This window comes from Furipterus horrens, unplaced genomic scaffold (genome assembly GCF_987537825.1).
Source record: "Furipterus horrens unplaced genomic scaffold, mFurHor1.1.pri manual_scaffold_8, whole genome shotgun sequence".
Lineage (NCBI taxonomy): Eukaryota > Metazoa > Chordata > Mammalia > Chiroptera > Furipteridae > Furipterus > Furipterus horrens.
Window position 1 is genome coordinate 44,093,006 of NW_028327178.1, and position 26,593 is coordinate 44,119,598.

The window sequence follows — 26,593 nt, forward strand, 5'->3', positions numbered from 1 at the left end:
AATCAGCCACCCCCAACAGGGGGCTGGGAGACCCGGGCTCCCAGGCTGAACCTTCTAAGGCCGACATGTCCAGAGAAAGAAACTGTCTGGTCAAAAACTCTTTAAAGGACAATCTCAAAGGACTACAGATAGTGTACATTAACTTTTTCATACCGCACACGTGCAATGAGGCCCTACTAAGCTCAGATTAAGTGCATAAAGCTCATATTCTAAAGCAAACAAGGCGAGGACACACTGACGGCACCTATGAGATCAGGTAACTGCACGGCCACACTACTAGGAACTTAGTTCAGTAACTGGGCAGAACTTCACACAAACAGAACCCAGTTTCCCTAACCTACTGTACATAAACTCTCCGAACAATAAGAACTCAACCTATTTAAGGTGGGAAGGTCTGCACTGGAGGAAGCGCGTGCCTTCAGGTTCTGCCGGAGAACCGCATTCAAGGGCCTTCACCAGGGACTCTGCGTCCAACTGCACCCAGAGAAACGGCTGAGCTACGTCAGGGACTTTCAACCCTCCAAGCTGGACAAATAACCACCCCTCTTTCTCCATCTTTACATCAGTGTTATTTTGGGTAAATTGAAACAAGGAGAGCCCCAGTACAAGCACAGGGGATGCAGAGATGGAAATGAAAACCACCCTGGGTGGGGTGGTGCCTGTACATGCAGCTCCCCGTCGGCTCTGGAACTTGGCTCACTGCTCTCTTACCAACAGAGGGCTATGGTCATTCTTGGTCCCCTAAAAGCCTCCTCTCTAACAGTTCTGATTTTAGTACTGAGTTAATTGTCAACACCCAACCTGATCTCTCCAGGCTCTCCCAGCTCACAGGACAAAGCCTTCCCAGGCGCTATCTGCTCAGACTCTGACAGCTGATTACAACCAGCCTGAGACACTGAGGGGCAGGCAGGACAGAGAAAAGGACCCTTCCCAGGAGCCATCACAAGTGCACATCTCCATTTCCAAGGCCTTCCTGAAAACAGAGTTCTTTGCTGTTTAACCAACTCCCACTGTTAGTCCTGTTCTTACACACATTAAATATATCCCTCAAAACTATTTTTCTGGGTAGGTTCAAGAAAGAAGGTGATGAACTAAGGGGCTTTTCCTCCCCAGGAGCCCGTATCTGGAGGGTGTGATGCGTGGCCCTGGGCCACTGCCCCAGCAGCCATCCCATTTCAGTGCAGCAGAGAAGGAGGAGCCCACTGAAAAGTGAGCGGGCAGTTTGAGTCAACATCATTAATGGGACCTGCAGCAATTCGGTGGTGCCTGATCCCTTAATAAAGCCCTGGTTTTAGAGAGAAACACCTTCAATTGCCCGTGGAAATGATAACACTTGACTTTGTGCAATATTTTGGTCCACTCTTACTTAGCTTCTTTTTTTTTCCTTTAAATTTTGCAATTAAAGGAACACCCAGTACACAACTTGACACAGAGTGTGTGTGAGAACCAACCAGTGACAGGAGCCCAGGCCTCCGACCTCAGGTCCGAGCTCCCTCACTTCTTCCTTCCCACGGGGACACAAAGCTGCAGCCCTGCCAGGCTGGGAGGGTGAAGGAGATGGCAGTTTCTGCTCCAGGAGCTCTCCTGGTCCCTGCTGGTGCCTAGCTGTCAACACAGGTCTTGCCACACGCCTGAAGCTGGAAGGGGAGCCCAGTGTCCTCTGTCCAGCAGAAGCGCTGCTCACCTTCCCCAGCTGCAAAGTGAGAGACTGAGGACCTCCCGGAGGAGCTGCCTCAGGCCAGGTCATCCAGGTCCACCTTGGGGATTGGATCTCGCCAGTAGCAGAAGGAGCTGAACTCTGGGCATGGGAAGGCAGAATTCTGTTCCTTACTGAGGAGTGGGAACACGTGCTCCACAAGTTCACTCAGTCTGTGATACCTGGGAGAAGGGATCAGGGAAGAAAAGCACAAACTGTTACTGTGATGTTGATCTAAGAGCACAAGATGGCAGGCTGTAAAGCTAGTTATTCAGATTTCTCAGATCGGTAGGATCCGTGACAGGTCTTCGTCTCTTTCCTAGGCACAGATTTCCTCTTCAAAGTCTAGGAAAATCAATGATCCCATAAATAGAGGAGAAAATACCCAGGCAGAGAGGAAAGCCTCCAAAGGCAGGTGGAGTTTTGATACTTTGAGTGAGGCCTGACCTTTAGTATCTGTCTGTCCCCAGTGTCACCCTGTCTGCAGGACACTAGGCTGAGAAATGGAAACACACTTACGATGACTTATTTCCTTTGGTCCTTTCTTGTATTAATTCACCCTTGGGGTTCACGGTGAATATTCTGCAGTCTGGAACTCCAACTTGTGTGTAAGCGTAGACATCCTGGAGAACAAAACATCAAGCAGGGTGATTATAGGAAGAAGAAATTAGGAGCTGCTTCTCCAGTCCCTTGTGAGCCAGAATTGCACAAACAGAAGACAGTCTACGGAAACATGCAGAGCTGGGCACTGTGTATCTCTGCCACTGAAACAAAGCTTTAGACAAACCCAAACAAGAAGGGGAGCCAAGTCCAGAGTGTGCAGGGGTATTCAGGAAACATGAGCACCAAGGAGATGCCAGAAGTGCTCCAGAGCAAGAGGGGCCCCAGTGCCTGCCAGATGGACGCCTGGCGTCTGAGGGCATATCCAAGGGGAGGCGTCAGGGAAGTGCTCGTTAAGGGTGAGCCATGGTTCTGGGGCTGATCCAAGGTCATGGCTTAGAGCCACTTTGAACATGAATCAGAATCATCTGAGGAAACAGGAATTGAAGACATAGAAACAAAGAGGAAATGTCCATCTACTAAGATTCTGGGGCAGATCTCCATCAACAATTACTGCAAAAAATTTGGAATAGAGAAAGTGAAAACCTGTCTTGCAGAACATTCATTTTGCCTATAAAATTCACTTAAGAATCATGACATGGCTACACCCTAGAAGTATTATATTCCTCTCAATTTCACCCACCGCATCAGTATGTGTAGCCTGAAGGAGACACTTACATTTGGACGGTTCCCAAAGGCAGCATAGAAGGGCTGCTTACATGGGGCAAACAGATTCTTGATATCATTTAGACATTCAATTTTGAACTTCTCCGGTTTCTTTTCTATCACTTCCCTGGTGGAGGGGGAAATCAAATACAGTCACCAAATTCAAAATGGCAGTTTTCCCTGGTGTATAGTCCTGAAAAATTTTAGTGTTCACAACCACCCAATTTTTAAAATCCTTTGTAACTGGTATCTTTCTTTCTCCTTCTCCCCTAGACAGTCTGCTGACTAAGAAAATTTGATTCGGTTTGGAGAAAGAGAAAATGACCACTCCTAGAGCTTGACTTTCCTTGACCACACCTGACACAGACCAGGTGAGCTGTGACTTAGAATGCTATGGGGGAGCCAGAGATAAGAGACAGAAGCTCTGAAACAGATATAAGCCCTTTCAGTGAGCCTGGCACCCATTCTCACAAACAGTCCATTTAGGCCATAGCACCCCCCCCTCCATAAACTCAGAGGGGCTGCCTGTGGGGAGGTACCTGTGGAAGGCAGAGAACAAGCTGCTGGGCGACAGCATCAGAGGGCCCCGGGGCAAGATCGTGCCCTGGTCATTGACCCAATGTAGATAGCCACGGGTCATGTCGGCCATGCCAATGGCACGAGCAGAGCAGTATAGAAACTTGTAGCCATTCCTGAAAGAGAACGTGTCCTATTAGCCCACTGTGCTTTGACTAAAGGTGAAAAACAAAACATTTTTCTTGTAAAAGATCCAAGTAAAGACGGTCTTATTTACTGTGAAAATCAAATTCTTAAATTTAACAGGAAAATAGGATTATAAGATTTCAGCTTTCCGTGGAAAACACCATGGGGAAAAATTATGCAACTAGGGATTATGCTAAATTTGTTAGTATTGCTGTACTTTCAGCAACGTAGTCTACAGAAGGCAAATTACAGAACAGACAAAAATCTTGAACTATCTTTAAATTGTCTTCTATAAAGGAAAAATACAAAAGATCTTATTTATAAAGATGATTTGCAGAAGGCAAACCATTCTGTAAACCAAGGAGCAAAATTATACCTGGGTAAATGACATAATTTTCATATTTGGGTATTTTCAGATAATATTTAAGACACTGTGACTTTTCAAATCAATTTAACTCCTATGTATTAGGGTCCCACAAAGGCCATGTGCTGTGTTCTCTGCTGCACTAGCACAGAAGACCCCATGGGTGAAATGGTTCCCCGAGCATGCAAGCATTACCTCCTCAAAGAAATAACCAATGTAAAAGTACCTAACTACCCACAAGTACCCAATTTTATACACCAAAAATGAAAATCGGCTCTTGTTAAGTTATAGCTAAAAACCCAATTACAGCTAAAACTATAAATACAGATAGCACTTAAAATTCAGTGTTGTGAGAATGGGATGATATACGTTGGCTGCCAGTTTTCTTTGTGTGAGACTATAGGAAAGAGGTGGGAAAGAAGAATGGGAATAGCTAAATCGTGAACATCCATGATTGCTATTTTTTGATAGATGTTAATCAAAGCAAAACTCTAGCTCACTAGAGCACATTAGCAGATGGGACAGGCGACCTACTCGTTGATGGCGTGGTAGAGCCTTGCAATACCCTGATGAGTCCAGTCTTTACCTAGCTGTGGAAGAATCTGTCCCAAAGCATCAGACCTAGGAGGGTAGAAGTAGGAAAAGACATTAGGAATCAAGCACTCAACAGCCAAGTGTTTTCTTTTTTAGTTATATACCAGCTGCCGAAAAACACCGGGTGGAGGGGTGGGACAATCTACAGGGCAATTTGCAGTGAGGCAGTCTCCTGCAAATATACCCACTGAGAAACTTCTGAAAGCAGAATCAGACACGAGAGCTAGCTCTTCATTTTCAGAGAAAATTTACAACTACACATTAATCTCCTCATTAATCTCAAGAACTTCTTAGGGTTTTTTTTTTGTTTTTGTTTTTTAATGCCAGTATTTGGAGACCAAATAACTAAATCTTTCCAAAAGTTATTTTCAACATTACATTCGTATGGCTCCACCTATCTCCTCCATCCACAAAATGACCCTGTGTGGACTGCACTCAGAATGTCTCAGTGCACATAGTTTGCAAAACACTCCTGACAATGGCCGAGGGCTGGGTGCCTGCTGAGGGAACCCCCCGTTCCCCCACCCCACCACACCACACACGGATCTGCACTTCCTCTCCCTGCCGCCCACCACAAGCTCCTGCTTACTTGGTTATTGTTCCATCTATATCGGAAATGATAATCTTGTCATTCCAGTTCCATAAATAAATGGTTCCTGCACAACGGCAGGTACCTTGATACTGGGTTGTAATACTAAACACAACATCATTTGGGCCATCTTGGAGCTTCAGTTTTGCCTTTTATAAAAAGTAAAAGAAAACCATAGAGGCAGAGTTTTAAAAATTGATGGAATTACTTGCAAGAATCAAAGTTACATTTTCCAATAACATGTAGTCACTAAGAGATTGCCTAAGACATAACAGTAAGTGAAAAGGAACCTAACCTCCAAAATATATAAACATACATAGGTGTGTATGAATACACAAAGGAGGAGAATACATTAATATGATAACTGAAATATAGAAAAAAATTAGCTAAAAACAGTTTGGAAAAGAGTCTAAATGTTTAAAAAACAGAATGGTGTCTGTCATATCACCACACGCCTGGCCCAGGGCTGTGCACATGGCTCACCCAATGGCCTGGGCCTGGGGAGCCACTGCCTAAACAGTTTTAGGATTCCCGAAGACTTTTCTGATCCCCCAAACAAAAATCCTCTCTGCTCCTCCTTCATACCTAAGACTGGGGGCACAGAAAAACCATTCCACAATGAAAAAAGGTGAAAAGCCAGGGAGTGAAAACAAACACAAAACAGGGAATTGTGTCTAAATAAGAAAACATTATTTCTCTATTATTGTGGCTCTCAAAGAGATAGTGGGTGAGCCAGTGATGAACTAGCTGTTTAAGATTCACAGGGGAACAGTTAAAAATACAGATTCCTCAGCTCAATCCCACAAACTGAGGTGGGAGGTTAGGGGTGGTGGAGGAAGTTATGTCCTGAGTTCCCCACATGATCCTGGTGGTCCCTGGAGGTGGACATTTATGTGAACATTTATATGACCACACACTGTGTTGTGTGTGTGAAGCTTGAGATCGAGTGGACATAGGTTAACTTACACAGTTACTAAGATAATCTTACTGGATCCATATGGATCACACACTACTCACAATCTGGTCTGAGGAGAGGCGGAGAGACTTCTTATAAGAGGTTGTGCTGCTGTGGCTTGGGGGCTCTGTGGGGACAGGGTCCATTTTGATTGATTCTTCAAACTCCTGGGACCCCTCATCACTGGATGAGTCATCCTCTGCTGACCTATTCAACATCAACCCAGTTACTGAAGAGGCAGTAGGCTGTCTTACTGAGAAGAGCTTTTCATTTAGGACCAAGAGAAGAAAGAGATCCTCAATCCTTTCTAGAAATGGGGACAGCGTTCCCTCTGCTGCTCTCCCACATCCTGCTCCCATGCCTACATATTCATTTCATGAAGTGATTACGCCACCTTCCTCCTACCTCTAATGACTGCTTGGGTTACTTTCTGGCTGTGACTGGGTGTTTTCTGCTGTGACCAGTTAAGTGCTAATGGTTGCAGTAGATATGTATGTTTCAAAAAGTACTAATTGAAGAAAATTGTTTATATTTATTTTAAAAAACTAACAAGAAAGATTTCCTGCACCCTGGTTAAGAGAAGATGGTAGAGTAGTAAGACTATACTGTCGCAGAGACTACTGAACTAAAGGGTCGGGGAAGGGTGGAAGAAGAATTTGGGGAAAGTACACACTGTCAGAATGAATGGGATATACTGTGGCACCTCCTCTAAGGGCCAGCACATCTGAATGTCTAAAGGGGTGCTACTTCTTCCCAGAAATGAGTCAGACCCACCCCAATCTCTGTGAGCTTCTCCTTTATATCTCCCTCTGAGCCTTACAGGAAGCCAGGAGCAGGGGCACCAAGGACAGCACATCTTGAGGCTCCTCGATATTCCCCCTTCCCAAAGGCCTACATCTATTTCACAGGCATCTGATTTCATGGCTCCATGATGGGAGGAGCAGTAATAAGTATATTTATTCTTCTAAGCAAATAATATTTTTTAGAAAAGCAGAAGTTATCATTTGCTAGCTGAGTGGCACAAATAAGCCCCTTATTCATGTATGGCCATCGGAGAAGATGTTTCTAAGAATTAAACAAAATTGCCAAAATCAACTTGAATGCAATCACAAAAGCAGGGGTGGCCTAAGTGTTCTGAGCCTGGAAGGACAGGGTGCCCCCACCTGCCACTGGCTGACTCCTTTGTGCTTGATGGAAGGTCACTGGTGGGTGGTACCTCAGATTTCCCTTCCTTGGCCTCTGGCAACTAAAAAGGCAAGATAATAATGGTAAAGTGCAGTTTTTCCCCCTACCAACAACAAAAAAATTATCAGTGGTCCTCGCCAGGAATGAGCAAAACTGCTTTCTGAATCCACGACTTTAAAATGCTCAAGAAAACAGATGTTCTCTAGTTTGAGCCAAAGGACAGAAACCTGAGATAAAAATCACATGCTGCTGCTACACAAAAGCTGTTACTACAAAGGCAGAAGAAAAATATTTTAAAAGACCACCATCTCAGATCACAAAATATAATACAAGCAGTCCACACTCATTAGGTCCATGGCAGAGACACTGGGATTACAGAACAGAAGTGACTGGTGTTGCCGCCCCCTGTGTAGGAGGGCAGCAAGCTCTTGCTGCATTTGGAAGGTGATGCAGCAAAGTGGAAAGAGAACAGGTGTTGGAGCTGGACTCAAGGTCAAACACTAGCTCCATCTCTTATCAGTCAAGGCACTTCACCTCTTTGTGCCCCAGTTTCCTCACCTGTATACAATGGGAACTCAAACACCTATACTTTTGGGCCACTGTAAAGGAAAGGGGTAACATGTAAAGTACCTAGCATGGTACCTGCACATAGCAACTATTCAAAAATGGTGACTGTTATTGCAAAAGAGTATTATCTAGCCCAAATGGAGTTTTTTTGTGCTTGGCAAAGAATTTCTTTGAATAAATAAGAGACTCACTTCTCTTCACCTCATGGAAAGGATATCCCCAGTTTAGTTACCTGTTTGGTCATGCTTTCTTTCTTACGCCAAAACCACCAGCGGCCGGATTTCTTTGGCATCTTATCTTTGACCCAGGACTCGACTGTGGCCTAGAAACAATCAACTTGGGTTGGTCTAGCAATTTGTCTGTCACAGAGTACCCAACTACTTTCTACCATTAGCCTGCAGAACAGTGCCTTATCATGAAGTATGAGCAACAATCTCCCAAACTCCTCCAGGGTTCCTGACACCTGAAAGATGGACAGTGTCCTCTTTCACAGTAGCCTGGCTCCATGGCAGTTCTCATGTCTCTACCCTTGGAAAATGTGGCTCTCCTGAGTTTTGAGGACCAATTAGGCCAATGATGTCTTCTTGCAGGACAGATTCAAAGCAAACTTCGGGTCCTATTAAGTAAGTTTATCAGCTACACTTTGACCTAACACACTGATGTCATGCTTCTGGTATCTACTTCTTTCCATATTAATGAGAGGAAATTTTTTCATTCACTCTATATTTAACAATTAGTAAAATCTCTCAACTTTTACACATAATCAGAAACTGATATAAATATCTAGTAAAAATGACAAAGATATGGCAGCCCAGCTAATTTCCTAGATTTTGGACATAAGAACATTTGAGTGGGCATACAGAACACTTTGAATCTTTTATAATATTAAATAAAACTTGGAAAAGTACCCAGTTCAGAAATATGCACATAAGGCATTTTCTAAGTACTATATGCTACAGATAACTTTTGAAAAGGCAACAAATGTCAGATCATCTCACCTTAGGCAAACTCTTCTGGAACACTTGCAAGCTAAGGATCATGGGAGCAGCCAAAGCCCAGTTATAGTAACTGTCAGAAATAAAAATTGTGTAAAACTATTACACAGAATGAGGAGTGAGGGAGGAGGAAGGATGGGAGGAAGAAAAAAGGGAGATAGGGAGGGAGGAGAGAGAGAAATAAATAATATAAAATTCCTTGTTCTTTTCAGTAAAAGGATGATCAGCTTAATTTTTTGTCACATACATAGTCTTTGCTTCAGACCAAACTTCTCTGAACAGATAAGGAGTAAAATCTACCAAACAAAATAACATTTTAATACCTCACTTAAAAATGAAGCTGAAGCTTCACTTTCATTGTGAAGTCATTGCCCATTAGCTCATTTATACAAAATGACATATTTTGTAGCAAGAAAAACTGTAATAGATAAAAGGAGCACTTGGGAAAAAACCCTGCAAGAGTATTTAAAAATTACAAAAACAGGAATATTTACCGGTTATATATCCGTATTACAAGGTTAGGATTATCTATAAGTCCAGGGTTTTCTGCAAATTCATGATAAGTAATGATATGCTCCATGAATTTTTCTGCAATGTAAAATAATTAATTTTATTAGAGATTATATAAATTCCCAAATAAGATCATAATACTCTGCATTGAAAGGACTAAGGAATAAAATATGTCCTTAAAAAAAAAAACTTTAAAAAATAAAATAAAAATACTTTTTTTTTGTATTCATTAAAAGTTTTTCCCTAGGGCAAGAAAGAATACTTTTATCCCTTCCCTCTCCCACTAGTTAAAGACTACAAAACAGAAGAAAGAGATATGCCAGAGACTTTTAGAAAAATAGATTTACAGGTATGACCAGAGAGAGAGGAAAACACAGACACAAACACACTCTATAATTAATGAAAATTTTAAGTTTCATTCTTATCAAAGGGAGAAAGTCTTTACTGGCAGGCAACTGCATAACTGAGGAACATTCATAGGGGTCTTACAGATTGAAGTGCATGCTACATTAGAAAAAAAAAACAAAACATTTAACACTGCTTGGAGAAAAAAAACACACACCAAAATTTGACTTTGGGTCTGTGAAGAAATAAATCCCAAGTTCTTGCAGGAAAAATGAGGTTTTTACATGCATTTTTGTACCCTGTTCCTAAACCTGCACTCTAGCAGATCTATGCCAACAGAGAAATTTTCCTCCTGGTGATTTACATATTACTTACTTTTACTTGCCATTTCTGCCTCCTCCAATAACAAAATCTACCTTTTAAAAAGTGTAAATTTTATAGTATTTAAATTGTAAATTTCCCATTCCCCACTCCCTATATTTTTTTAAATGAAGGCTTATGAGGATTGTAAGAATGTGACCTATTTAATTTTATCCCTGGAAAAAAGCCATTGGCTATAACACACTCTTAATTTCTGGCAAAAAAAAAAAAAAAAAAAAAGAATAGAATTAAGAGATGGAGAAGAAAGAGGTATAATGAACACCCCATGGCCCTAAAAAGAAAAATATTTAGGCTACATAGTTGTAAGGCTCATGGGTACCCAGTCTGCCACATGCAAGCCTTCAGTTTCTCTGAGGGCAAGAGAAGACAAAAGATGATGCTAATCATGGAAAGAAAATCTTTCCTTAGAGGAAAATCAATCAAAGGCCACCAGTCCAACTGAGAAAATACTAAGAGCTTAGTTTACAAAGGAAGAACAGAAAGGCTGAAGAACTCGGGACAGATGCACACATGGTACTCAACCCACAGCAGAGATGCCTAAACTACCTGCGCTGAGCTTCTTCCTTTCGCTTAAGCAACTTTACTCTCCTGGGCCAACTCTCAAGACAGAGAAAGAAAGTAATCCCTTCTACTTTTTGCCAAAAAGACCATTTACTCAGTGAACCACCAATTTTTGACAATGTCAAGCCCCACTTTCATATTCAAGGTTCAGTGCTTTCCAGAAGGGAACCTGGGCCCCAGTCCCACAGACACTTCAACAACTCTACAGACGAGAGAGCTAACTAATTCAGCCTGAGCTGCCCCTGGCCACTGAGCAAACAGGGGGGCTCAGGACCTCTCGACCTGTTAATGTGAACTGAGAGCCTTCAAGGCACACTTCCTCACTCATGCCACTTATATGTAATGTCATCCCACATGAGGTACCTTAAGTGAGGGGCTAAGGGTCTCACATTAAAAAGAGACACCTGTTACCTGCACAAGATCATTAAAGAATTTAATTCCTGAAATGTCTCAACAGCAGGTTTTCAATCAAATGATGACTGGGCTGCCTTTTTCAAGGTGAAGACATGGCATGATTGCCTAGCATACCTTTAGAAATTTCTCCGTTCTCACTGAGGCCCCCACAAAGGGAGAGGGTGACGTCAGGCAAGTCCATGGCAGAATCTGAGAGGCACTCAGTGCCGCTATCGGCAGCCGCGCTTCCCACAGACTGTGGGGACTGGGAGCCAGAGAGCGTGTCAGACTCAGGCCACTGCCTGGAGCCAGGATCTGTCTCACTGCAGACAAGGGACAGAGAAAAAAGGATTTTGCTTTATTGCAACTTCTTGTATTCCTAGCTTACTACATGGTTCTCTGAAGGCTCAAATCAAATAACAAATCCCCTTTAAAAGCAACAGGTTGTTCTACCATCAGACACAGCTTTTCTTGGGTAGTGTATGGAATCATGTCATAATGAATGACATTAAAAATAACCTATTTAGCACTACTGAGGAATTAACTATGAATACAGTAAATGTCACAAAAATCAATCTAAGTTATTCACAATAACACAAACATTTCAACTACAACCTTTCTGATTTTAATTAAAGGGGTAAAAGAATTTTAAGCACTTATTTATATTTACATGATAAAAATGACAGGATAATTTTTAAAAGTCTGATTTTAGAAACCTTTTGATCCTAACTTCCTAGAAAAAGCTGTGGTACTATATATATCCTGTAGAAAATTACTGTAGTCCAAGGCTGTATTATTTTTAAAAACAAAGCTTTTTAAATTCATCTGTTACTCCATGAAATAAAACACAGAAATCAAGCAAGAGAAAATTATGAGTCTAGACCCACCACAAAAATAAATGTATTAAGAAATAAACTAAAAACAGACTGTTCTTTCACTAGAGTAAGGGCCAGAAATAAATATGAGGCTATTCAATATTTTCATTTTTCCAGATGATAAGGCGCAGAAGCCAGGTTTTAGAAGGGAATTCTAAGGGAAACTGTAATGGAACAAAAATTTGAGAAAAAAAAAAACAAGGAAATGACACCTTAAGTTTCTTAGTCATGAATGTTTAATTGCCCTTTGAATGGCTAATGTCACATTTATTATTTGACAATTTTCAAATTCTTTTCTTTTATTCAAAAATCTAGTAAATTGTAAGAATCTTCAAAAAAATCTCAATTTTGAGCAGTAGATGGCAGCAGAATACAGGTGTATCATTAACTAGAGAGTATCAAAAGCTATAGTTTTATATTTGAACCAACAAAAGACTTAGGTTTTTGGAAATGTTCTGTCTTAACAGCAATGCACAGCCATATCATAATATGTACTGAAGTTAACTCAGAATGTTCTTTTCATCGCAAATGGTGAAAAAGCCAAAGCCAGTATAAGGCAGCAAAGCCTACTGCTATGCTGGGGCTAAGGTAAAACGCAAACAGCCGTTTCCTCTTTATCATGGGCACACAGCTAGGTCCCATCAGTTAGGCGTAGCCACGTGACCAGATGACTGAGTTGTTGATGTGAACAGAAGGCGTGGGCTCTGCCCTTCCCAAGCCTGGCTCCTGAAAACTACTCAGGTGATCCTCTCTCCCTGTTGAGGTCCTAAGGGGATGGTAGGGCATGGTGGAACCTCAAGATGGAAGGAGTTTGTGCTCCTGAATTACTGTGTGTAAGGCCTCGCACCAAACAACAGCACTGGAATACAGTTGACCCTTGAACAACATGGGTTTGAACTGTGCAGATACATTTATACATGGATTTTTTTCCCAATAGACAGTCAGTCCTCCATATCCCTGGGTTTCACATCATGGATTCAACCAACCAAGGACCAAAAACAGTATTTTCTGGGGATGTGGAGGGCTGCCTGTATGCATTGTTCTATATCATATCTTATATAAGGGACTTGCACATCTGTGGCAAGTCTTGGAACCAACTCCATGTGGAGGGATGACTGCATGCATTGTTCTACACCATCTTACAAGAGGGACTTGAGCATCTGAAGATTTTGGTATCTGCAGTAAGTCTTGGAACCAACTCCCTATGGAGGGATGACTGTTGTTAAGTTCTGGAGGAGTCAAAAGTTATATGTGGATTTTCAACTGAATGCTGGGAGGATTGGTGCCTCTAACCACCCCCGCATTGTTCAAGAGTCAACTGTTATTATCACACATGGGTAAGTCACTGAGGTCTTGAGTTCTGTCAGAGCAACTAGTGTCGCTCTAACCAGTATAGGGAAGACACCATCTGATTCAACCTGTCACCAGGTCCACAAGGGTGATGTGATTTAAAGTTTAATTATAAATATTTGATAGTCAAGATAACAATGAACACAATCATAAAACACGTTATAAGCATGACAACAATTTCACTCTAAGTATGTATAAAATGTCTCAAGAAATAATCTGTTCATGAGGTAAGAAGTTCACCTGGTGAATGGCAATGATCCTAAACAGTCAAATTATAATAGTGCACAGTAGGGTCCCATTGCTTTAGCCACTTTCCCCAGTTTTTAAAAGGGAAAGTAAGAAATCTATCTTAGGATTCCCGATGCAAGTAATGACTAAGGACTGAGAAATCTGAAAGAAAGTGGTAATTCTAAGACAGCTTACATTTTAACTTTCTTATTTGGAGAAAACAATGGATCAGTTTCAGTTCTCTCATCTTTAAAAACTCAACTATTACTTTAAATAAAGTAAGTATTTGAGACAAATTTAGGGAGGTAGTAGGAAGGAGTTTAGGGGACTTCTAAAAATATCTATAAAAAATTAAAAAACTTCATATCAATCCCATCTTTCTATTTTTAATAAAAACTTAATAAAATGTTTTCCAATAATTTATTTAAATGTATTTAATTATGTATGCCTATGATTCAGTATATTCAAGTCATACTTTCCATGGGGAAAATTTTTTTCTCGTAATCATAGAATATATTGAAATGGAATTCCCTGAAGAATGAAAATGAACTTGGGAAAATAGTACAAGTGTATCCTATCTGAGGTTTAGAGTTATTTAAGGGGAAAACCACGAGGGACAGGGAAAAAGGGGAACAAGAGGTGAGAGTTCTAGGGAATGCAGGGTGTACAGGCCAGCTGGGATGGTGCCTCCCCACACCCAGGCTTGACTTCAGAAAAAGCCTAGGAGCTTGGAAGTGAAGGCATTCTTTGTAAAACATTTTTCAGATAAAGATATACTACCTTTAAAACACATAAAAAATGAGACAAATGCTAATAAATTTTCTTAAGCTTGCTGAGTTTGCATTAATGACTGTAATAGTGCTAATCTGAAGTCATATCCATTGGTATACACCTCTGTAGACTTAACTAGTGTACCTCTTCCTTTTTTTTTTCTTTAAGATAGAGAGGGGAAGGGGGGGGGGCATCAATGTGCGAGAGATACATGGTTGCCTCTCACATGTGCCCTGACTGGGAATTGAATTGGTGACCTTTCAGATCGCAGGCTGGTGCTCAATCCACTGAGCCACACCAGCCAGCTAGTGTACCTCTTCTTGTTGCATTAAAAATTTCTTCATAAATAAGTAAGTTATTAGTTTCATATTACTACAGTCAAAACAACATGCACAATTTCTGAATCTTCTAAATCTGAAGAAATCATCTAATTTAGCTAAAGGACATCATCATCTTGCTCCTTAGAGAAAATGTTTTGCTCTAGAAATAGCTAGACTATTGTAGAGCTATTCACTCTTCAATATAAAAGGAATATACTACCTTTTAGGGAAATAGAGAGCTGCAACTTCAGGTTCTAGAGCCTTTAAGTCATCTAGGTAAATATCATCAGGTCCCTGGTGTTGGCTTCTCTTGTGGACACCTGTTTGTTAATAAGAAAAACACATCAGAGATAAGAACTTAGTTATTCTTCATTTACAACTCTGAAAGAAAATAAAGGTTTGCAAAAACCGACCATGATTTGAATTGGGCTTTATTTTTAAAAGTGTCAAATAACCTTTTCACTTGCATTGGTTCTCGACCACTAACACCAATGGTAGTGAAAATCAGTGTTACACACAGACCAGCTGCTCAATAAACATAAGTTAATTATTCATTTTTTCTTTTGCTGTTACATGAATAATCCTAGCCCCTAAAAATGGAAGTGAAAATCAGTGTTACACACAGACCAGCTGCTCAATAAACATAAGTTAATTATTCATTTTTTCTTTTGCTGTTACATGAATAATCCTAGCCCCTAAAAATAATTTATATTTGGTAATATTTTTTAATATTTATAGTACAATCAAGCATGACCAAATTTGATGAAATCACTGTCATCAAGAAAGAAGCCATTATTCTAAAACATGAAGAAAAGGTTTTTGGGAACTAGGATGCCAAAGTATTACCTTCTTTATCTTTATTTTTATTTTTATTTTTTATTTATTTATTTTTTAAATTTATTTATTTATTTTTTTTTTTTATTTTTGGTTTTTCAATTACAGTTGTCCCCTTTTCCCCCAATTTCTCTCCCCCACCCAACCCACCCCCTCTCCCACAATCATATCCCTCCCCGTTGTCCATGTCCATGAGTCATTTATACGGGTTCTTTGACTAAACCCTTCCCTTACTTATCCCCCTTCTCTCCCTCTCCCCTCCCCCCTATTGACTGCTATTCTGCTCTTTGTTCTATTTAGTTCCTTTGTTTGTGTTGTTCTTTAGTTTCCTGTGTTAGGTGATATCATATGGTATTTTTCTTTCTTTGCCTGGCTTATTTCACTAAGCATAATTCTCTCTAGTTCCATCCATGTTGTTGCAAATGACAGGCGTTCCTTCTTCCTTTCTGCTAGATAGTATTCCATTGTGTAAATGTACCACAGTTTTTTGATCCACTCATCTACAGATGGGCACTTAGGTTGTTTCCAGCACTTAGCTATTGTAAACAGTGCTGCAATGAACATAGGGGTGCATAGTTCTTTTGAATTGGTGTTTCAAGATTCTTCGGGTATAATCCTAGTAGTGGAGTCGCTGGTTCAAAAGGCAGTTCCATTTTTAATCTTTTGCAGTAATTCCATACTGTTCTCCATAGTGGCTGCACCAATCTGCATTCCCACCAACAGTGCAGTAGGGTTCCCGTTTCTCCACATCCTCGCCAGCACTTGTTGTTTGTTGATTTGTTGATGATGGCCATTCTGACTGGTGTAAAATGGTATCTCATTGTGGTTTTTATTTGCATCTCCCTGATGGCTAATGATGTTGAGCATTTTTTCATGTGTCTATGGACCTTCTGTATGTCCTCTTCGGAGAAGTGTTTGTTCAGGTCCTTTGCCCATTTTTTAATTGGGTTGTTTGTTTTCTTGATGTTGAGTCGTATAAGCTCTTTATATATTTTGGAAATCAGTCCCCTGTCTGTGATGTCATTGACAAATATGTTTTCCCATATGGTTGGTTTCCTTTTCATCTTGCTGATGTTTTCTTTTGCTGAGCAGAAACTCTTTAGTTCAATGTAATCCCATTTATTTATTTTTATCTTTATTTCTCTTGCTTTAGGAGATGTATCCGTGAAGAAATTGTTACGTGAGAGATCTGATATTTTCTTGCCTATGTTTTCCTCTAGGACTTTTATGGTGTCACGGCTTACATTTAAGTCTTTGATCCATCTTGAGTTTATTCTCGTGTGTGGTGTAAAGTTGGTGGTCTAGTTTCATTTTTTTGCAGGTCCCTATCCAGTTCTCCCAGCACCATTTGTTAAAGAGACTCTTCTCACTCCATTTTATGTTCCTTCCTCCTTTATCAAATATTAGTTGACCATAGAGGCCTGGGTTTATTTCTGGACTCTCTATTCTGTTCCACTGATCTATATGTCTGTTCTTATGCCAGTACCAGACTGTTTTGATTACAGTGGCTTTGTAGTATTGTTTGTTATCTGGTGTTGTGATTCCTCCTGCTGTGTTTAATATTCACAAATCAATAAATATAATACATCACCTAAACAAAATGAAAGACAAAAATCACATGATCATATCAATGGATGCAGAAAAAGCATTTGATAAAGTACAACGCCCATTTATGATGAAAACACTCAGCAAAATGGGAATAGAAGGAGCATACCTTAACATCATTAAGGCTATATATGAGAAGCCTGAAGCCAACATCATACTCAATGGACAAAAATTGAAAGCATTCCCCCTGAACTCAGGAACTAGACAAGGTTGTCCACTCTCTCCACTCCTTTTCAACATAGTGTTGGAAGTCCTAGCCACAGCAATCAGACAAGAAAAGGAAATAAAAGGCATCCAAATTGGGAAAGAGGAAGTAAAACTTTCATTATATGTGGATGACATGATAGTATACCTAGAAAATCCTATAAACTCCACTAAAAGACTACTCGATATAATAAGTGAATTTGGCAAAATAGCAGGGTACAAAATAAATATACAGAAATCTAAGGCATTTCTGTACACCAACAATAAAATAGCAGAGACAGAGACAAAAAAGAAAATACCACTTACTATAGCAACAAGAAAAATAAAGTACCTAGGAGTAAACTTAACCAAAGAGATAAAAGACCTGTACTCTGAAAATTACATAACATTGAAGAAAGAAATTAAGGAAGATACAAATAAATGGAAGCAAATACCATGTTCTTGGATGGGAAGAATCAACATCATCAAAATGGCCATACTACCCAAAGCAATTTACAGATTCAATGCAATCCCTATTAAAATACCAATGACATATTTCACAGACCTAGAACAAATACTCCATAAATTCATATGGAACCAAAAAAGACCCCGAATAGCAAAAGCAATCCTGAGACAGAAGAACACAGCCAAAGTATTACCTTCTAAGTGCAAAAGGACAAATATCCTTTACAACAAATAGATTTGGCCAACAATATCTTAAATAAGTGACCAAATTTAACATCACTCACAGTGAGACATTATGAGATGCACTATTATGGACTCAATATATCCCATAAAGTAACCTTCAACTCAAAAATAAAAACTATGTTAACCCAAACCTAATTAAGCCTCTAGGTCTACACTGCTCACTACAGTAGCCACCAGCCCCATGTGGCCACTGAGAACTTGAATTGTCCTACTTTGGTGTGAGATATGTAAAGTGTGTTGAAAAATGCATAAAACACACCAGATGTCCAAGGCTTACTTTATAAAAATGCAAAATCTCAATAATTTGTATATTGATTACATGTTAAAACTATAATAATTTGGCTTTACTGGTTTAAATATAATATATTACTAAATTCAATTTCACTTGTTTTTTTTTCACTCTAAATTTGTGAGAAGACAATATTATATATGCAACTCACATTACATTTCTAATGGATAGAGCTAACTTCCAGTTGAAGGAAATATGAGGATGTCACCTTGAAAAAAAAAAAATCAGATACACATCCAGAACGTAAGAAAGGTATACCAGACAATTGGCTGGGCTCTTCACAAGGTTAGTATCGTGAGTGTAGAGAAGAAAAACTGCGTAGAAGTGTGTGTGCGCGCGCGCGCGCGTGTGTGTGTGTAGGAGCTATTCTAAATAAAAAATGCAACATGAACTTTGATGAGATCTTTGGTTGGGGAAATAAAAAACAACTAAAAAGCTCTTCTTGGTATGTTTAGGAAAATATGAATATGGATTCCTCAACATGACAATCGTACTACAGTTAGGTAGAGAACATTCTTATTCTTAGAGAGTGCACCTTCTTGGGGTGGTGAACACACAATACAATATACAGTTGATGTATTATAGAACTGTACCCCTGAAACCTATATAACTTCATTAACCAATGTCATCCCAATAAATTTAATTAAAAAAAAGAAAGTGTATATTTGAGTATTTAAAGGTGAAGTGATATAATACCTGTAATTGGTTTCCAAAACAGCTTAAAATGATAAAAAAAACTTTATATGAGGGGGTGAAGGGACAGACAGAGTGAAAGCGTGCCAATGTGCATAGAACTTCTCAGAATAAAAGGTTGTGGGTGGGGAAGAATGAGGCCAAGTGAAGGGTGGAAACCACTCCGTGTTCTTAACTCTAGTCAGTTCCTACACTATGTGCTAAGAATGAGGAGGGGTTCCTATCTATCTATCCTTTGGTGTTAAAATTTTTAACAATTGAAGTAGGTATTTGGCTATATGTGACAATGAGTATTTTTAGGTAAGATTTTTACTTCCCTAAAAATAGTGTCCAAGGGTAGTTTTCAGATAGTAAGAGTGTTTTGGCTCGTACTATATGTACCAAGCATAAATAAATAACTTTATATTTTTAAATAGGAAGAATATTCTGATTTATTAAACCTGTATTCTGAAAGTGAGATACAGTTGTTAAGCCAAGATCTGAACCCTATCTTCTGTTTTAGAGAGAAATAATCAATGAAAGAGAGCACATGCTAATAATTAGTGCACATTTATCTATACACCTCATATTATTGAAAAAAAGTATTTAATTTGGCCTCAACTAATCAAGTGTTTTAGGTGAAAATATTTTTCTCTAGTCTAATTATTTTGTTTGAACATAATTTTTTAGAATTTCACTTCACTTTATTGACATATCTAGTCAATAAAGTAGTTAATTTTACTCATTAACTTATTTAAATATAATAACTTTTTTTTTCAGTAAATTCTTCTCAGGGGCCTACTGAGCAGCAACAGTTGAGGGGAGAGCAGGGAGGAAGTCAGAGTCGTGTTTCAGTGGATCCTGTAATGCGATGGGGAAGCCACATAAAACAAGTAATCCTACTAGTGTGTGACAGGTTCTGATCAGGGAATACAAATATAAAGGTAACCATCACATATTACTTGAAACACTGAAAAAATTTTACATCTAAATTTAGAGTACTGGATGGCAAATAGCTTACCTTTCTTCTTTGATGGCGAGTCTACTTTAGCTGCTGGTTTTGATTCTGAGGGAGCCTCCACTAACAATGGATTAGGAAGGTGGTCTGCATCGAACACAGATGAAATCTGAGGTTCAGGGGGAGGCTCGAGAAGTTCCGCAGCACAAGTTGCATCGCTCATCTGCTTAAACGGGGCTCTGGGTTTCGGTTTCACTACAGTACAGACCGTTTCTTCCATGGATGCATCGTTCTCAACTTCACTTATGAGGTGGTCCTCACTAGGAATTACCCGAAAATGGGTCTTTTCTGATGGTGTAATTGTAGCTGTCCTAGGATGATGGTCAGATCTCTCTCTTTTGTTGACCTAAAAAAGTTGAATTGTTTAAAAATTAAACTACTTTCAAAGATGTCTGTTATAGTTGATTTCTTAAGCTGGATGCAGGTAAATGTGCTCATTTTATTTAAACAACACATTCAGTAAATACATTATTTTCTATGTGCAGAAAAATATTTCATATTTTTATTTCATAAAGTGGGAAAAACTAATAACTGCATTTTGTTCAATATCATATTTATAAAAGTTATATGTATAATTGTTCTATGAAGAGTTCAACACTGGAGAATAATACTAAGGAAACAGATTACAATTTTTAGATACTAAGGGTCAGAATATTCATTTTCAGGGAGAAAACTTGAGTCCTACAGGAAAATTAAGCCCTGCTTTGACTATCTCCAGGCTCCGTTAAAACAATGTAAGATGTTGAATTATAATGTTGCACATGTGAAACTCATGTTATAAATCAATGTTACCTCAATTTTTTAAAAAAGTTAAAGCCACCAGTGAAGTCTCAAATGTAATCACACATAAAGGCAAAATGTCTATTTAAAAAAAATAGAGGTCTCAAATATTTTCTCTCAGAGAGAGAAACACAAATAGCATATGATTTCACTTACAATGTGTAACCTAGAAAATAAAATGAACAAAGAAAATGAAACAGAAACAAACTCATAGATACAAAAAACAAACTGATGGTTGCCAAAGGGGAGGAGGTTGGGGGCTTGGGCAGAAAAGGGGAAGGGAATTAAGAAGTACAAAATGCCACTTACAAAGAAGTCACAGGGATATATTGTACAGCATAAGAATAAGAGTCAATAATATCATAATAACTAGGTATGGTGACAGATGGTTACTAGAGTTACAGATGGTTACAGATGGTCACTTTGTACAATACATAAATGTTAAATGACTATGTTGTATACCTAAAACTAATATAATATTGTATACCAACAATAAAGTAAATTAAAAAAAACTTGAAGTCGGGTTAATTCATACACACAAAATAAAATAAAAACAGTCTCTCTCAATATATGAATAAATAAATAAGAAATATATCTTTCCAATTCTTCTTTCCATGAGTTGGCAAAAAAAGCTTTCACAATGAATTTCTTGTTTAAAATTTCAGTGTGAAATTTTTTAGTTTCCTTTAGGTACCTTTAAATTTTTCTTTACTATAATGTTAATTAACAATCAACATTACTTACTAAATAGAAACACAGATAATGCTAGATTCCTTTTGTTGTAAACACAGTGCAAACATGAAGTGTTAATTTAGAATTGACTTATGTGACCACATGAGGGCACTACCATCATTTATGTTCATATAAGCTCAGTCAGATCATCACCCCTGGACTCATGGACGATGAACACACTCTGTAGGCAAGTAAACCCTAGTACCTTGGTGGACTCTGGGAACCCACCCCACGTCCACTCCATGTGTGACTCGGATCTGAGCAGGCTCTCGGTGGGTTTCACCTCCAGCTCTGAATCGCTCTTTGGACATGCTGCTGGGGAATACGGGCTGCAAACACAGTACAAAGAAATGTAATGACTTTAAAGTCAGGAACTTCACTGTTGCTAAACTCGACAGATTAAAAGAAATATTAAGTTTGAACAGATCAACTGCATCCTGCAGATACAAAGATTCTATTGAAGAAAATGTTATTTCTTCCTCTTGAGTTTGTAGTAATAATAAAAACAATGCCAACTAGTATCTTATGGTGGACTTGCAGGGTCCTCTATAAACATTTTCTATGCATCGTCCCATTGATTCTCACAAGAAATTAATAAGAAAGGTAATATTACAGGAGAGGAAATGCATGGAAAGATGGATTAAATTAACATTACTGCATGAGGGAAACTGGATATGAACACAGAACAAAGTGTGACTGCACGTTTCTTCATAATGTTATCCACAGTACAGTTAACAGTTGACACTAAAAGATTAGAACTTAAGAACTGATGTACAATGGCCAACACAGTGAGAGTAAGTTAGATCAAGGTTAGGAACAAAATAATTATTGAAAGAAAAAGTCCACATTCATGCTAAAAGGACACATTCAGTGTCTCACTGTATGAGAGAAAAGGGAAACATCATTTACTGTCCAATGACAGAAAAAGTTATTTAATACATCTTTCCTTTAAGAAACTGAGAAATCTTGGAAATACTTACTTGTCCAAAGGGGACCAATCTCCATCAGACAAGGGGTAGTGATCTCCAGAATGGAAGAGCAGAGGCTCCTTATATTCTTCTTCCTTTAAGGAAGCATTTGAAGATCCTCTGTGAAAGGGGAAAAACAAAGTTAGGAACAATGACACTATGTTAGCTTAAAAAATCCCCCAAATCTACTGACATAGCATCATCTAAATGATACAGATGAAAAAGGCCAAATGATTAATAACTAACCCTATTAAAAGGAAAATGTGAAGGAAAGAGGAATTCACTGATGTCACCCACCACATCCTACTATTTAAATATGGGATAAACAGGAGGAAAGAAAAGAAGATGCAATTAAAAATTCATTTTTACCTCTTTTAGGGATAACTGATTCAAAGGCTAGAAAATAACAGGTTTTATGTATATTTCATCCAATCTTTACACATCTAAGGTAATAATATCCTATTTTGGATATTAGGTAATGAAGAATCCAGGGTTTAGTAACTTGCCCGAAGTTAAAAAAGCTAGTAAACCACTGAATTCAAAACAAGTAAGCCCTTGTGTACTCCACTCCTCTGTGTATTACAAAAAATATAAGAATATCAGCTGAAGAGCTATGGCTCAAAAATTTTAAAATACCCTAAAAACTTAAAAACCAGAACTTATATTTTCTTTGTTTGGTCTAAGCATTACCTGAGAACTTTCTCTTTACTGATAATTTACATGATATGAGGATATGAGGAAGATGATATAAAAATACAATAGGCATTTTTAAAATTCCTACACAGACCCTGAAATTGTAGGTGGCTGAACTAATGTTAATAAAGATTTAATTAATTTACCCATTGGGTTTCTTAAAACTGCAGAGTGAACACAACTAACTTGCCATATAACCTTAAAACATGCCTCAGAAGCACTGTGGGCCCCTGTTTTTCCTCTTTAGTTGGGAATTCATCACTTGTCCTATTTCACAAAGTCAGTGTGAAATTTACGTGGTATGTCACATTGAAAACTGAAAAGTATGAAGAAAAGTAGAAAGAAAAACTGAGTAGTGTAAAGCACTACAGTGTACAAGTTTAAGAGCATCTTACAGAAAATTAATGTTGTACCAGAACAGTATTAAAGATAAAACATCATTTAATTCACCTGACTAAAAATGGATCTATAAACCAGTTCATTAATTTTAATGTTACTGTTCTTCCTTTATATCTTAATTTAAGATGCTCTGCTTTACCATTAACTCTGACATATAACAGTTTTCCCACATAGCAATACCTTCTAATTCAAGGTTCTCCAACTCTCATCTTCTTTTGTTCAGAGAAATTAAATTCTGGCATACAGCCTCATTCAAGGGGAGAAAAACATATATAGTGGTACTCGGTACTCATTGTTAATTCATTCTGGAACTCATGACAAGTGCCAGAACTGAAGAGTACTGAACAGTGAAGCATTTTCTGTTGTGGGGCCGTGTCTGACTCATACATGTTCTAGCAAGTGCAACGAGTCCCAGCCAAGCACAGAGTGCTGAAACGTTTGTGTCTCATCAAAATGCGACGAAGACACATGATTTGAAGAGTTCTGAAGCCAACGAGTACCAAGATATGACTACTTGAAAAAGTCAGACATCTATGTAAAAATACTTTATTTCTTAAGAAATAAAATGGTAAAAGCTGAAAGGGAAAATCAGATGCTTACAGTCCTTAGTTCCCAAATTTAAAAGGATAGTACATTCTGATTTATCAACATTCATATATGCATATGTGAAAATGGTTTGAAAAGAACAATGTAAAAAGCCACATGTTTTAATGAAAAATATTTTTGGAACATATTTCACTTCAGCATAAGAGGTGATCCAAGAAGAGTTCAGCAAAGCAAACTGGATCTAGTAAAATACTGAAAGGGAGAAAGGGAGATCAGGCACCATTAAGAATTTACAACCCTAGGAAGACATGAAATGATCTTCTCTGGGCATATCCTGACAAAAATAGAGCCCATTAGTTTAGACCCATCAGTGTAATGAAAAGGTTGTTAATGTTGAGGGCCCTTTCAGCTCTATGATTCCTTAACTAATTAGGACTTCTAAAAACCTACTATAGCACTTTCAAAATGGCACATATGCCTGAGAACCCGTGACCAGGTGGGCAAACTATGACAGAGTAACTTAAACTAAGTACATGACAGAGGCTATAGAGAGTATACATGTTAGAATGTGAAGAAAAAATAGTATGAACATTCATTTTACCTATGTTGAAACACAGGACAAATACATGCATTAATGCTGAACAGCAGATGACTTGCAGTAGGGTAAATAGTTTAACATCGAATCAACGTTGGTAGGGTGAGAGCTTTAATTGTTGAAGTTCATAATAAGTGTATATAGGGCACTTCAGCCTTCACAGATGCACCTCAACATGTCATCAAATTCAACACCATTTTGCAAACTAATTATCTTTCCTATTCAAAAGCCAACAAGAGATTACATGATGTATATAATTGTCAAAATCCACTGAATTTGCATACTTAATATCTATGAATATTATTGTGTGTAAATAATACATCAATTTTCTAAGAGTTGGGAGAAAAATCAATATAAATAGCTTAAATTATTTATGTGGGATAAATTAGAGGGACTAAATGAGTTTTAAGTCTGTTTAAATGGTAGTATGTAAGAGAGAAATGGGGTTGTGCTAACTACCATGACCAACGATTACTAACTGTTAACAATGTCTAGTCTCAACCTTTGCACAGTATTGATCAATAAATTTGTGTGACTAATGATATAAATTGCATTTGGATACTTCCCATAAAAGATACCTCATAACAGAACTGAAAGGACCCTGCAATGTTTCTCTGTCTACTGTGACAGAAATGGAGAGGAGAAAGAGCAAGGAGCAAGCTGTAAGATTCATGTCATCAAGAACATAGAGGGTACTCTAGAAGCCAGTAACTAATAAGGAGATGAAGTATGAAGTCTCAGGGCCATAGATGCTGTCTGGGAAAAGCCTTAGGTTGCAATGAACACAGGGGTACATATATCTTTACAAATATGTGTTTTCATATTTTCAAAGTATATACCCAGAAGAGGAATTGCTGGATCATACGAGGTCTGTCCAGAAAAGTCCAGCCATTATTAATAAAATGAGAACAGTTTGCATGACATGGATGTAACCTGGCAGCCAAGGTGAATGGACAGGAATGCACATGTGTAAACAGTGACCATTTCACTGTACTAGTCAGTGGGGGCAGTAGATACCACTGAGTGAGCACGTGTACTGTGTGGCCACTGCATTCAAAATGACTGAGTAGAGCAACAAATCTGCATCAAATTTCGCATTAAGCTTGAACATTCCTCTGCGGAAACTATTTGGATGATTCAGAAGGCCGCAGCTATGGGCAGCTGGTGATTGGCAGCTTCATTGCGACAACGTGCTGCTCATGCATCACGTCTCATGCAGTTTTTTGAGAAACATCAGATCACTCAGGTGACTCAGCCCCACTACAGCCCAGATTTGCTGCCCTGCAACTTCTGGCTTTTCCCCAAATTAAAATCAATTTTGAAAGGGAAGAGATTTCAGACCATCAATGAGATTCAAGAAAATACAACAGGGCAGTTGTGTGAGGTCCCAAGGTGCCTACTTTGAAGGGGACTGAGGCGTCATTGTTTCATGTACAGTGTTTCTTGTATCTTGTATCTTCTTCAATATATGTCTCTTTTTCATATTACATGGTTGGATACTTTCTGGACAGATGTCATAGAGTAGTGCTAGGCCTTGTTTTTTTTACAAATCTCCATACTGTTTTCCATAGTGGCTGCACTAATTTACATTTCCATAGTGTACAAGGGTTCCCTTTTCTCTACATCCTCTCCAAAAATCATTATTTTGTATCTTCTTGATAACAGCCATTCTAACAGGGGTGAAGTGGTATCTCACTATGGTTTTGGTTTTCTATTTTCCTACTAACTAGTTATGTTGAACATCTTTTTATATATTTGTATGTTCACTGTAGCATTATTACAACAGCCAAGGCATGCAAACAAATGTGTCCATCAAAAGATAACTGAATAAATACGATGTGATATATATGCATGCACATACCATGGAATACTACTCAGCCATAAAAAAAGATGGGATACTACCATTTAACAACATGGATGGATC

The 26,593-nt window shown here is 38.6% G+C and overlaps 1 protein-coding gene across 3 annotated transcripts in view; it reads right to left on the minus strand.

The window, feature by feature from the left end:
- Positions 1-1,347: 1,347 nt before the first annotated feature.
- LPIN2 (lipin 2) overlaps positions 1,348-26,593 on the minus strand; it is a 114,873-nt gene continuing 89,627 nt past the window's right edge. For all 3 annotated transcript variants that reach the window (XM_090285767.1, XM_090285766.1, XM_090285765.1), the window contains 16 exons: positions 22,449-22,556; positions 21,674-21,797; positions 19,960-20,302; positions 14,868-14,967; positions 11,239-11,426; positions 9,408-9,501; positions 8,917-8,986; positions 8,151-8,240; positions 7,330-7,412; positions 6,229-6,373; positions 5,212-5,360; positions 4,563-4,649; positions 3,502-3,654; positions 2,975-3,089; positions 2,216-2,319; positions 1,348-1,878 (listed from right to left, as the gene is read on the minus strand). In XM_090285767.1, the coding sequence (XP_090141893.1) occupies positions 1,734-1,878; positions 2,216-2,319; positions 2,975-3,089; positions 3,502-3,654; positions 4,563-4,649; positions 5,212-5,360; positions 6,229-6,373; positions 7,330-7,412; positions 8,151-8,240; positions 8,917-8,986; positions 9,408-9,501; positions 11,239-11,426; positions 14,868-14,967; positions 19,960-20,302; positions 21,674-21,797; positions 22,449-22,556 (2,098 nt within the window). In that variant the 3' untranslated portion in view covers positions 1,348-1,733. The remainder of the gene's footprint in view (positions 1,879-2,215; positions 2,320-2,974; positions 3,090-3,501; positions 3,655-4,562; positions 4,650-5,211; positions 5,361-6,228; positions 6,374-7,329; positions 7,413-8,150; positions 8,241-8,916; positions 8,987-9,407; positions 9,502-11,238; positions 11,427-14,867; positions 14,968-19,959; positions 20,303-21,673; positions 21,798-22,448; positions 22,557-26,593) is intronic.